General features: G+C 38.2%; 1 protein-coding gene across 1 annotated transcript in view; it reads right to left on the bottom strand.

Moving 5' to 3' along the window:
- Positions 1-560: 560 nt before the first annotated feature.
- The window catches only part of lrfn1 (leucine rich repeat and fibronectin type III domain containing 1), a 216,649-nt gene continuing 204,032 nt past the window's right edge, over positions 561-13,177 (bottom strand). The window contains exon 4 of the mRNA XM_056251560.1: positions 561-1,460. Within this exon, the coding sequence (XP_056107535.1) occupies positions 590-1,460 (871 nt within the window). The 3' untranslated portion in view covers positions 561-589. The remainder of the gene's footprint in view (positions 1,461-13,177) is intronic.

Raw genomic sequence — 13,177 nt, 5'->3', positions numbered from 1 at the left:
GTATGATTCAAAATGTTGGTACATGAAAAACAATTTTTTGTATGTAAAATCTAATGCAAAACCACTTGAGAACCACTGGAATCATAAATATAAACGAGCTTTCAAAAGTTTGGGGTCTGTACGATTTTTTCGTAAAAAGGCTGTAAAAAATTGTGAATTATTATTCCAAACGTAAAATAACTGTAATGTGAATATACAGTAAAGTGTAATTTATTCCTGTGATCAAAGCTGTATTTTCAGCATGTCACATGATCCTTCAGAAATCACTCTAATATGAGGATCTGATGAACATTTATGATTATCATCACTTTATCATATTGTTGTGGAAACTGACACATGTCTTTTTTTTTAGGGTTCTTTGATGACTAGCGAGTTCAAAGTAACGCATTTATTCGCTACTAATAAAACATGTGTTTACTGTCACTTTTGATCAATTATAAGTTAGTTTAGGACGGATGGCTCACTAGGTTTCGGAGCAGAGCTGCAGTGTCGCGTATCGCACGGTGTGTGTGTGTCAGCAACAACGTCAAAACGTAAAACATGTCCGAATGCGTGTGTGTGCACGTGCCGCTAATGTTTCTTCAGTGCGTCACACCGTACTCTCCAACATCCACTCTGTGCTGCTGAACGTGACCCTCCGGCTGCAGGGTGGCGACGCGTCAGTGTTCAGGTGAGTGGTGGACTTGTGCCGCCGCGTTCGAGCCCGGCGCGGGTAACTGTGGCTCTGGAACAGAGCATAGTCTCCGTCGAAGGAGAAGCGGTGCCGAGTCCGGGCCAGCTCGCTGGGGAGGAGTCCCATGTTGGACAGCGGGCCCTTCCGCAGGGGTTCGGCCGGGCCTGGGCCGGATCCGGGCCCGATCAGACACAGGGACATGGTGGAGCCCGTGAGGCTGCTGTCCGTGTGTGTGTCGTCGGAGGGCGGCCCGCACACACTGGCCCGTCGGGACGCCGGCGCCGCTTTCTCCGAGCACATCGGCGGGAGGTCCACCTTCAGCTCCTCCTGAGCCTCGTCCATCTTCAGGAGAACCAGCGCCTTGCAGTCCTTCCCGCCGGGAGACTCGGGACACTCCTCGCTGTGAGGCTTCGCCCCGGATCGGCCCGGTCGGCTCCCGTTCGTCTGCGAGTGCATGCTCACACTCGTGTCTCCCTGCGCTTTGGCCTTGGCCCCGTCGGCGCCGCTGTACGCCTTGTATCGGATCATGAGGATGATGATGAAGACGAGCACGGACGCCACGATGATGCCGCCGATGATGATGATCATGGTCCCGCCGAGGAACTGACTGGGGACGAAGCGACAGTGACCCGCCTCCGCCGCCGTGTGGAACTGAACACACCCCACCACACGCGTGGCCGTCAGAGACGTGATGCCGTCGTCGTACACCGCTAACACACACAGCTCGTACTCGCGACCCGCCGCCAGGTCGTTGATCTTAAACGTCTTACTCGCCGAGGGAATCATCCTGCACAGAGAAAACACCAGAGAGAGTCGTTCAGACACGGCCACCGAAGCTACAAACTTACAATAACCTTAATCCTTATATATGTGACAATACAAATATATAACATTATGCAAATAAATTAGCGAAATGTTGTTTTGAACCTGCTAATTTGAATAAATTAGCCAAATGAACTGATTCATTGTAATGAATCAGACTTCCTGTTGCTTCATTTGAGAGAAAGAGAGAGATAATACGATAATGCTAATAAACATATTTAGTGCTGGGCAACGATTAATCGCATCCAAAATAAAAGTTTGTTTACATAATACATGTGTGTGTACTGCGTATAATTATTTTGTATATATAAATACACACACATGCATTTATATATTTAAGAAAAATGTGTTATTTATATATAAAATATTAATATTTATATATAATATAAATATACATACAATATATACATGCACATATTTCTTAAATATTTACATGCATGTGTGTGTATTTATATATACAAAATAATTATACGCAGTACACAGACATGTATTATGTAAACACAAACTTTTATTTTGGATGCGATTAATCGCTGCACAGCACTACTAAATATCTAAAAAGTGACTTAAATATATCAAAATTACTAAAAATGAAACTAAAATTAAAATAAAACTGAAAATATAAAAATAAGCTAATTCAAATTATTAATTATTATTAAGAAAATATAAATATTAGATGAAAATGTAAATCAAAACTTTGAAATGTTGCCTTTTCCACTTACTTAAAAATAAACTCAAATGAAAATACTGTGTGTGTGTGTGTGTGCGCGTGTGTGTGTGAGTATATGAGTGTGTGTGTGAGTGAGTGTGTGTGCGTATGTGTGTGTGAGTATATGAGTGTGTGTATGAGTGTGTGTGTGTGTGAGTGAGTGAGTGTATGTGTGTGAGTGAGTGTGTGTGCGTGTCTGTGTGTGTGAGTATATGAGTGTGTGTGTGTGCGTATGTGTGAGTATATGAGTGTGTGTATGAGTGTGTGTGCGTATGTGTGTGTGTGTGTGTGAGTATATGAGTGTGTGTATGTGTGTGTGCGTATGTGTGTGTGTGTGAGTATATGAGTGTGTGTATGAATGTGTGTGCGTATGTGTGTGTGTGTCGTTTTGAACCCCTTCATTTGAATAAACCACCTGAATGAACTGATTCACTGTAATGAATCAGACTTCCTAATACTTCATTTGAGAGAGAGAGAGAGAGAGAGAGAAATAGTAATTTTTAGTGTGCAAAATAAAGATCTCATTCATCAAACAGGAGCAGAATGAATTTCTGTGTGAATCATTCATAAAACCATTATTTTGTAAATTGGATTTACAAATGATTTACACAGAAATGGCTTGAAGAATCTTACAAAAACAGCAATAACAGTAGAGCGCTAATCGCCCATCACTGCCATACCGTCACACCGCTGACAAACACAGGTAGTTACAACTCAACGCTGTCTATCACTTACATTCAACTCAACTGAAAGTGTGTATGCATGAGTCAGGCTTTATATATTACAAATGTTTTCCAGTTCATTATTTGACGTGTGAAAATGAACCGGCTCACATTAACTTGCGTTCGAGCTCTTTGTCTTTCATGATGTGTGCTAGTGTTCTCTCGGTTCGGGATCAGAGTCGGGGCGAGACTTTAACAGCAAGCTCCGAATGAAATGTCTGGTTGGATTTAAACCTCCCTTCACCTCAGATCCCAGCAGGCCGTGCGTCTGAGCTGCTCTCTGATTGGCCGCTCTGAAACGGGACTGATAATGCATGAGATGTCCCGGGGGTCGCGGGGTCAAAGCGCTCTGTCATCACTAGCGATGTGCTTTCAGCCTCAGGTCAGAGGTTAAGAGCTGGAGAAGATGAGATGGACATTCATTGATAGAGACCTCACTGCGCGACAGAGCGAGAAGGACAGAGGAGTTATGGGTGTGAGAAGGGAACAGTGAACCGACTAGCGCTCACCTCACCATCAGATTCAAAGTAAATCACGTTCATATTCCTGTTTAGACGGTTTTATTGATGCTGGTATGAATTTAATAACTGTCAAATTAGCATTTAGTTCAGTGGTTCTCAAGTGGTTTTACTTCAGAACCAAACATCAAAAATCAAACATTGGCACACATTTTTAAAACGAATATTAATTATTATTAATATCAATATCAATGTCAATATAGGCCTTGTACACTCTAATATTGTTGTCCTACTGTTATTTTCACTGCTTCTATTGTTCTCATTTGTAAGTCGCTTTGGGTAAAAGCGTCTGCTAAATGAATAAATGTAATGTAAATGTAATATATTTTCATTTGAAAGCGCATCTTCTCTCTGTTTTGCATGGAAGCTTGTTTCCGCCACTGAATAAAAAATAAAATAATAATAATTGCGACTTTTTATCTCACAATTGCGAGATATAGTCGCAACTCTGAGAAATAAAGTCGCAATTGCGAGATATAAAGTCGCAATTCTGAGAAATAGTCGCAATTGCGAGATATAGTCGCAATTCTGAGAAATAAAGTCGCAATTGCGAGATATAAAGTCGCAATTCTGAGAAATAGTCGCAATTGCGAGATATAAAGTCGCAATTATGAGAAATAAAGTCGCAATTGCGAGATATAAAGTCGTAATTATGAGAAATAAAGTCGCAATTGCGAGAAAAAAAAGACAGAATTGCGACTTTTTATCTCACAATTCTGACTTTTTTTCTCACAATTGCGAGTTTACATCTCGCAATTCTGACTTTATAACACATAATTGCGAGTTTATATCTCGAAATTCTGACATCTTTTCTCAGAATTGTGAGATATAAACTCGCAATTGCGAGTTATCAGGCCAATTCTAAGGGGGAAAAAAGACTAATTTCCCCCCCCTCAGAATAGTTTATATCTCACAATTCTGACTTTACAACACGCAATTTCGACTTTATATCACACAATTCAGACTTTATATCTCGCAATTCTGACTTTATATCTCGCAATTCTGACTTTATATCAATCAATTCTGACTTTATATCTTGCAATTCTGACTTTATAACACGCAATTGAGACTTTATATCACGCAATTCTGACTTTATATCTCGCAATTCTGACTTTATATCTTGCAATTCTGACTTTATATCAATCAATTCTGACTTTATATCTCGCAATTCTGACTTTATAACCTGCAATTGCGACTTTATATCACGCAATTCTGACTTTATATCTCGCAATTCTGACTTTATATCAATCAATTCTGACTTTATATCTCGCAATTCTGACTTTATATCACTCAATTCCGACTTTATATCTTGCAATTCTGACTTTATAACACGCAATTGAGACTTTATATCACGCAATTCTGACTTTATATCTCGCAATTCTGACTTTATATCTTGCAATTCTGACTTTATATCAATCAATTCTGACTTTATATCTCGCAATTCTGACTTTATAACCCGCAATTGCGACTTTATATCACGCAATTCTGACTTTATATCTCGCAATTCTGACTTTATATCAATCAATTCTGACTTTATATCTCGCAATTCTGACTTTATATCACTCAATTCTGACTTTATATCTTGCAATTCTGACTTTATAACACGCAATTGAGACTTTATATCACGCAATTCTGACTTTATATCTCGCAATTCTGACTTTATATCTTGCAATTCTGACTTTATATCAATCAATTCTGACTTTATATCTCGCAATTCTGACTTTATAACCCGCAATTGCGACTTTATATCACGCAATTCTGACTTTATATCTCGCAATTCTGACTTTATATCTTGCAATTCTGACTTTATATCAATCAATTCTGACTTTATATCTCGCAATTCTGACTTTATAACCCGCAATTGCGACTTCATATCACGCAATTCTGACTTTATATCAATCAATTCTGACTTTATATCTCGCAATTCTGACTTTATATCACGCAATTCTGACTTTATAACCTGCAATTGCGACTTCATATCACGCAATTCTGACTTTATATCAATCAATTCTGACTTTATATCTCGCAATTCTGACTTTATATCACGCAATTCTGACTTTATATCTCGCAATTCTGACTTTATATCAATCAATTCTGACTTTATATCTTGCAATTCTGACTTTATAACACGCAATTGAGACTTTATATCACGCAATTCTGACTTTATAACCTGCAATTGCGACTTTATATCACGCAATTCTGACTTTATATCTCGCAATTCTGACTTTATAACACGCAATTCTGACTTTATTTCAATCAATTCTGACTTTATATCTCGCAATTCTGACTTTATAACCTGCAATTGCGACTTTATTTCAATCAATTCTGACTTTATATCTTACAATTCTGACTTTATAACACACAATTGCGACTTTATATCACGCAATTCTGACTTTATAACCTGCAATTGCGACTTTATATCAATCAATTCTGACTTTATATCTCGCAATTCAGACTTTATATCTTGCAATTCTGACTTTATATCTTACAATTCTGACTTTATTTCTCAGAAATGCGAGAAGTCGCAATTACCTTTTTTATTTTTCATTCTGTGGCGGAAACAAGCTTCCACAGTTTTGGCCTTCCATCCACACTTAGACAGCGTTTTTAACAACACACTTCCAAGTGGATTTATTTGAAAACAGTATTTTCACGTTGTTGTAGTGTGACAACTAGTGTAGCGCAAACAACTCCATTCTTGCCTAATAAACTCCTAAAACTACATCCAGCGGCATAATAACAGTAGTATTTGTAAAATTATAGTAGGTTTGCTCCTCCAGCATTGACGCTCACTGTGAGAAATGCTGCCAGTATAGATCTGGCAGGAACAAGCGGAGTGAAACACATTGGAAAACAGTTTCTGTGTGATATTAGTAGAATATTGCATTAGTAGAATAAAAGCCTCTCAGCAAATCAGATTCAAAAACTAGAACACACTGTTTTGTGTGTACATATATATGTATAGCGTTAATAATATTGATATTATTATACATTTTTTATTGAAATAATAATAATAACAACCCATGTTATCATGTTTACATTTGTGCCATAATACTGTTTAGTTTGATTGGGCACAATTTTTATTATTTGCATTTTTAGAGAGTTTTCCCTGCTGATTGAATCAGAACGGACCAGAAACAGTTTTTTTTGGGATCTATATTCACTAGCCGCCCATTGATAACCACTGATTTAGCTAAAGTGCCACGCTGCTCTCTCTCTCGTTCTGTGCAAACATCCGCTTGTCTTTTTCTCAAGGTTTACCGACTGTATTAATGTCCTCCTACATAGAGCCTCAGTAAACAAATGTCTCTGCTGCCTGATACCCTGCTAATATTGAGATTCTCCTGATAAATATGTGCTCTAACAGGTGTCTCCTCGTTCTGCTGACATTTACTTAGCATGTGTCCACCCCGGCTAACCGCAGGAATTAACCGACCATTTCCAGATCAGTCTGCAGGCAAAAATTATGACCATTTTCTATTAATTTGATCTATTAATGACGATTTAAAAATAGGCGTATATTCAGACTTAAAAAAAAGCAAAAATTTCATTTAACAGTGGATATTTTAGCATGTTTTTTTCATTGTTGTGGACTACAGCTCCCATGATCCTCTAGTGACAGCTAACCAGTTCATTTAGGGATATATTCAGTAAAACGATATGGGGAAAGAGTCCATGTATACAGGGCTTGACATTACTGTAACAGTCACTCCTGCTAGCCATTTTGTCGTGTTGAATTTTATATTTACATGCGTACAGGTTCTGTGTTTCTTCTAGCGTCTCAGAGCATGAGTTTGACTATTGTTCATTTAGGTCTATTTTTATTAGCACAAAAAAACGGTACAAGTTAACTCGATTAATCGTCAAAATAATCGAAAGATTACGTGTTTAATCTGCAAAATAACAGTCTGATTACTTGATTAATCAGCAAAAAACAAGTGATCGATCACTTGATCAAGCAGCGAAATAATCGGCAAATCACTTGATCAATCAGCAAAATACAAGCGACTGATCACTCGATTAATCAGCAAGTTAACCGGCGACTGATTACTCAATTAATCGGCAAGATAATTGGTTAATTACTCAACAAATCGACAAAAAGGTCCTATTACCCGGCAAAGTGGGTAAAACAAGCGACTGATAACTCGATTAATCTGCAAAATAATCGGCTGGTTACTCAACTAATCGCCAAAATAACAGTGATTACTTAGGGGTGTAACGATACACGTATTCGTATTGAACCGTTCGGTACGAGGCTTTCGGTACGGATTTTTGAACCGAACGGTTTGTTGGACCATTTTTCCTGCCAACCAAAATTTCGTTATTTCAAATGTAGGCGCGTCGCGCGTGGCAAGCGCGCTCAAAATGTAAGAGACGCTGGCGTGACCACAACATTGCCCAACATCAAATGGCAAATGTAATGTAAGCGGAACGAAACCACTCGTTATTGTGTGGTTGACGGACCGTTTATCAGTTTGGACCAAGGCAGCGCGAGCCGATCTTAATCATCAGCGCTGTCACTACACAGCCAAATCCAGTAAAGAAAGCATTTGAATTCGCCACTGAAGTAATAACATCGCTGCGAGATCTAGTGAGAAACATGCGCATTTCTCCGTTATTAACGGATCAAACAGCGCTGACGTGGAAGCCAGGAGAAACATTGTGCCATGAATGAACTATCCAGTGTCCACAGATCAGCAACATTCACCATGGGTTTACTGTAGTAACACTACTAACTGTAACCATGGGAGTTTGGCAGGAATAGTAGCCTATAATGCTTTCAAGTAACATCACGTCGGTTTTATTTTGACATTATGAATACAATTGCTGCCCTCAAATGTTAATCTGAAATAAAATAAACCTTTGTTTATAACTACTACAATATTAGATTTCATTTTGTCCAAGGAGCTGTTTTGTTTTATGCTCCTAAGAAAAGTCAAGTATAGCTCCATCATTGCTCAAAGTTAAAAAATATCATACTTTATGATGTTAGTTTTAATAAAAATATAATTAAAAAAATTAAATCAAGGAAATTTCTCTGGTATTTCTTTCTTTTTGCTGTATCGGAAACATACCGAATCGTACCGAACCGCACTGTGACACAAGTGTATCGTATCGAACCGAACCGTGAATTTTGTGAACCGTTACACCCCTATGATTACTTGATCAACCCAAAAATCAGATCACTCGATTAATCTGCAAATAACCGACAGATCACTTGATTAATCGACAAAATAACAGTCTGACTACTTGATTAATCAGCCCCCAAAAAAAGCCTGATCACTCGATTAATCGGCTGATTACTCAACTAATCCACAAAAAATGACTGATTACTCGATTAATCACCAAATATAATCGACTGATTACTCAATTAATTGTCGACTAGATAATTGATAATCGATAATCGACTGATTACTTGATTACCAAGATCATGGTTAGTGACAGCCCTAGATTAGTTAAAACATTTAAAAATGCACCTGCAATTGTTTTGCATTTTGTGACTTTCAGTCAAATAAAATACTATTTTTCTAGTTTTAAAAAACAACAAAAGTCTTAAAATATAGATTAGTCTTATTCTTGTGAACCCAATATCGTGTATCGTCTAGTCTTGTGAGCGAAGTGTAGTCACACCCCTGGTAAAATGAAATTTCAAAATGAAAATGAGAATATGAGTGACTAGTAACTTTGGAAAACCACTAGCCACAGTGGCTGATGAACATAAAGGTTAATGTAGAGCACTGCATGTATTTTGCATCTGCACATGCAGAAGTTTTTATCAATAAGTCAATGATCAATTTGTAAACAACTCAGACAGCAACACACGGGTAAAATCTTCGGCTTGATCTCTCCAAAATGTGGAGATAAAGATATCTTCAGAGGAATTGGACTTTGTGGGCGCCATTTAAGAGTCAGTCTGAGGCAGTTCAAGAGACGGAAATCAATTCTCAGTTCAAATATCCACTCACTGCACTGTTTGCTTGCATGTTTTTTTCAGCTAAGAAATTGACATTTGCTTTAGAAGTGTGTAGGTCTCCTGAATCAGAATGAACAGCAGTCGGCCCATGTTTGCTCTCCTCGGCCGTCTCGACCATGTCTGGACAATATCCTAATGTCTTCCTGACACAGATGCTGATGAAATTACATCAGTCCCAAGGCCTGCTGCTCATCAGACACTGACAAGCAATGAGAGACTCAATTAGCACATATTTTACAGAAGACACGCAGGGTGCTGTCTTCACATCGTCTGATCGTTTAAAACTAACTGTGAATCTTAGGAAAAATGGTCAAAAAATGACCATATGTTCAGCTCATACTTAACTCTAAAATCAAAAGAAAAAAAGAAATTATACTTTGTATAAAGATGATAGTTTTATATTTATATTTGAATATGTAATATATTTTATATTCACAAATTCATTAAATAATTTTGGCATTGTGGCATCATTTCCATGATAATTAAGCGCATTTTACCCTCTCAATTTTTATTACTGTAACACAAAAAAAGTCTGTAATGTGAAAAAAAAAAAATATATATATATATTCTGTATATAAATAGTAAAATTGTAAGTATACATCACGACAGTATTTGTTTCATTAAAACATTTAGTTATATATTTAAATAGTTATGTCCAGATAACCGGAATATACTTTTTTACCACAGGGTTATTTCGTTTCTATATTATAAAAATGAAACTGATCTTTTATTGCATCACAAAAATACAAATCTGTGCACTTTAAAAAATGCTGGGTTGAAAACAACCACTTCTGGGTTATTTTTCAAGCCAGCGATGGGAAAATATTGCATAGAAAACACATCCTGGGTTATTTTTGACCCAGCTTGTTGGGTTTTATACATTAACCCATTTGGTTTCTGTTTTCTGACATAGTGCTGGGTCAGTCAACCTGATACTGAAAGTTTTCCATTTTAAAGAATAAAAACGCACTTAAACAGTTCATATACCATATTTTTATTCAATGGCAAGTCAGTCTTTTACAAATCACAAAATACTCAAAAACGTTTAGTAAACGTTGAGGACGTGACAGGAGCAGCCAATGGGAACCTGTGGGAAGAAAACTTCTATCAGTAAGCTGTTCCAGTTCATTAAATGACAACAGTATATTAATGTTTGAAAAGTTACATCAAAATCAGCTTTACCTTGTGCCATCTCGTCTGTCAGATGTTTAAGTTTCAACCTGTCCAACACATAGCGCGACCACAGCTGAGATGCTAGCGCTACTCAGTGGAGCGTACGCCAACTTTGTAACACATGATAGTGTTGTGTTTCGGCTCTGGTCGTGCATGATTCACTTTGAGTGTAGATTATGCTGTGTTTGTTTGTAGAAGGTTAGCGTACCAAACAGCTGAGACGGACATGTAAACCAAAAAGGTAAACGGTGAGACCACAGACATTTTCCTCTTTGTACAGTACAAATTTCACATGAATGCAATGCAATACAAACCTTAATTTCATTCAGGAAGTTTCCTCTCAGAGCAGAACACAAAATGACCAGTGTCCAGTTTTAACCGGTTTGGCACAGACTACCCAACATTGGGTTACACTGACCCAGCACTAGGTAGGTGTGTGAGAGGTTCATCAATTGTATTGACAGTAAAAATAACCCAGCAGCTGAGTTACAGAAAAAACTATCCAGCACCTGGTTAAAAATAACCCAACAAAATGACCCAACCCCCGAATAGAGAAATCTGGAATGAAGACCTCCTCACCTGTAGCCTTATTCTGCTATGCCTGTTTCTCTCTGTCTGATTCATGTATAAAAATAATAAATAATACATCTCTTGGCAAAATATCTGGTGTAGCTTCCGTGATTCCACAATTATGGGGAAAAGCTTGATTTTCACACATCTACACATGCGTCTGACCTGTTCAATATCAGTTTAATCTGGGCTTTCAACATGGACTGCGCCTGACCTTTAAACCTCATCCTGAGATACCCGCCTCATTGTTGGAGAACGTTTCCATCTCTACTGAGAGTCTGTGGGGTTATCAATAATTCAGCTGATCTTTAAACCCCCCGTTATTATGTAAATTCGCTCGGGTTGCACGATACGAGTGTCACCCTTCAGATCTCTACGGTTGATTTGATTCACAGAAGGTCTGGCGTTTCTCAAGACTGCGGACCAATCGCCTCGACTCACAAACACAAAAGCTGTTTAACACTAAACGTGTCGCAATAAACCAGAGGCAATTTCACGGCTTCCTCTGAAAATTACTGTTTGCCCTTGAAAGCAGTCATCAGTAGTTGCTTGTTTCTGCCTTGTTCACATTCCGAATGTTTCCCCATTTTTATCGAAAAGGGAAAAGCCATTTTAATATGAAGCTTTGTCAGCGTCTAATGATGGCCTAATGCGGCTCTGTTGTGTGTTTTGGGCACTTAGTAAGATAAAGGTGTTGTGTTTAAAAGCGTGGCGGCGCTCAGCAGATGCATATTCTTCCAGATCATTCTAGCGTAATGCGCTGGTTGCCTGCAGTGAGGCTCTGCGAGCGGCAATAAATGTCAGAAGTGTTTTACCGCTCGCTAGCTGTGCTGCCGTCGCAGACATTAAATCCCATTATGTCGGTACATGCGCCGAGTGCAGGTCTGCTGTCGGAGGCAGGAGGGTGAACACTGTACACTCATACTGAATCACTGAATCACCAAATCACTGAATCACTAAATCACTGAATCACTGAATCACCAAATCACTGAATCACTAAATCACTGAATCACTGAATCACTAAATCACTAAATCAGTGAATCACTGAATCACTAAATCACTAAATCACGGAATCACTAAATCAGTGAATCACTGAATCACTAAATCACTGAATCACTAAATCACTGAATCACTGAATCACGGAATCACTAAATCACGGAATCACTGAATCACTGAATCACTAAATCACTGAATCACAGAATAACTGAATCACTAAATCACTGGATCACTGAATCACAGAATCACCGAATCACTAAATCACTGAATCACTAAATCACTGAATCACTAAATCACAGAATCACAGAATCACTAAATCACTGAATCACTAAATCACAGAATCACTAAATCACTGAATCACGGAATCACTAAATCACTAAATCACTGAATCACAGAATCACGGAATCAAGGAATCACCGAATTACTAAATCACTGAATCACAGAGACAGTCTGTGGCATCTACAGACCTACTGGTCACAAGTTTGGAATAATTACGATTTTATCATTCATCCATCCATAATTTCTTCCATCCATCCATCCATCCATCCATCCATCCATCCATCCATCCATCCATCCATCCATCCATCCATCCATCCATCCATTTTAATTCATCTATCCATCCATATCCATCCATCCATCCATATTAATCCATCCATCCATCCATAATCATTCATCTATCCATCCATCCATCCATCCATCCATCCATATTAATCCATCCATCCATCCATAATCATTTATCTATCCATCCATCCATCCATCCATCCATATTAATCCATCCATCCATCCATAATCATTCATCTATCCATCCATATCCATCCATCCATCCATATTAATCCATCCATCCATCCATAATCATTCATCTATCCATCCATCCATCCATCCATCCATCCATCCATCCATAATCATTTATCTATCCATCCATCCATCCATCCATCCATCCACCCATCCATCCATATTAATTCATCTATCCATCCATCCATCCATCCACCCATCCATCCATCCATCCATATTCATTCATCTTTC

This window comes from Rhinichthys klamathensis, unplaced genomic scaffold (assembly GCF_029890125.1).
Source record: "Rhinichthys klamathensis goyatoka isolate OS25496 unplaced genomic scaffold, OSU_Roscu_1.1 h1tg000084l_1, whole genome shotgun sequence".
In the NCBI taxonomy this organism is placed as follows: Eukaryota; Metazoa; Chordata; class Actinopteri; order Cypriniformes; family Leuciscidae; genus Rhinichthys; species Rhinichthys klamathensis.
This window is presented reverse-complemented; position numbering and strand designations above follow the sequence as displayed.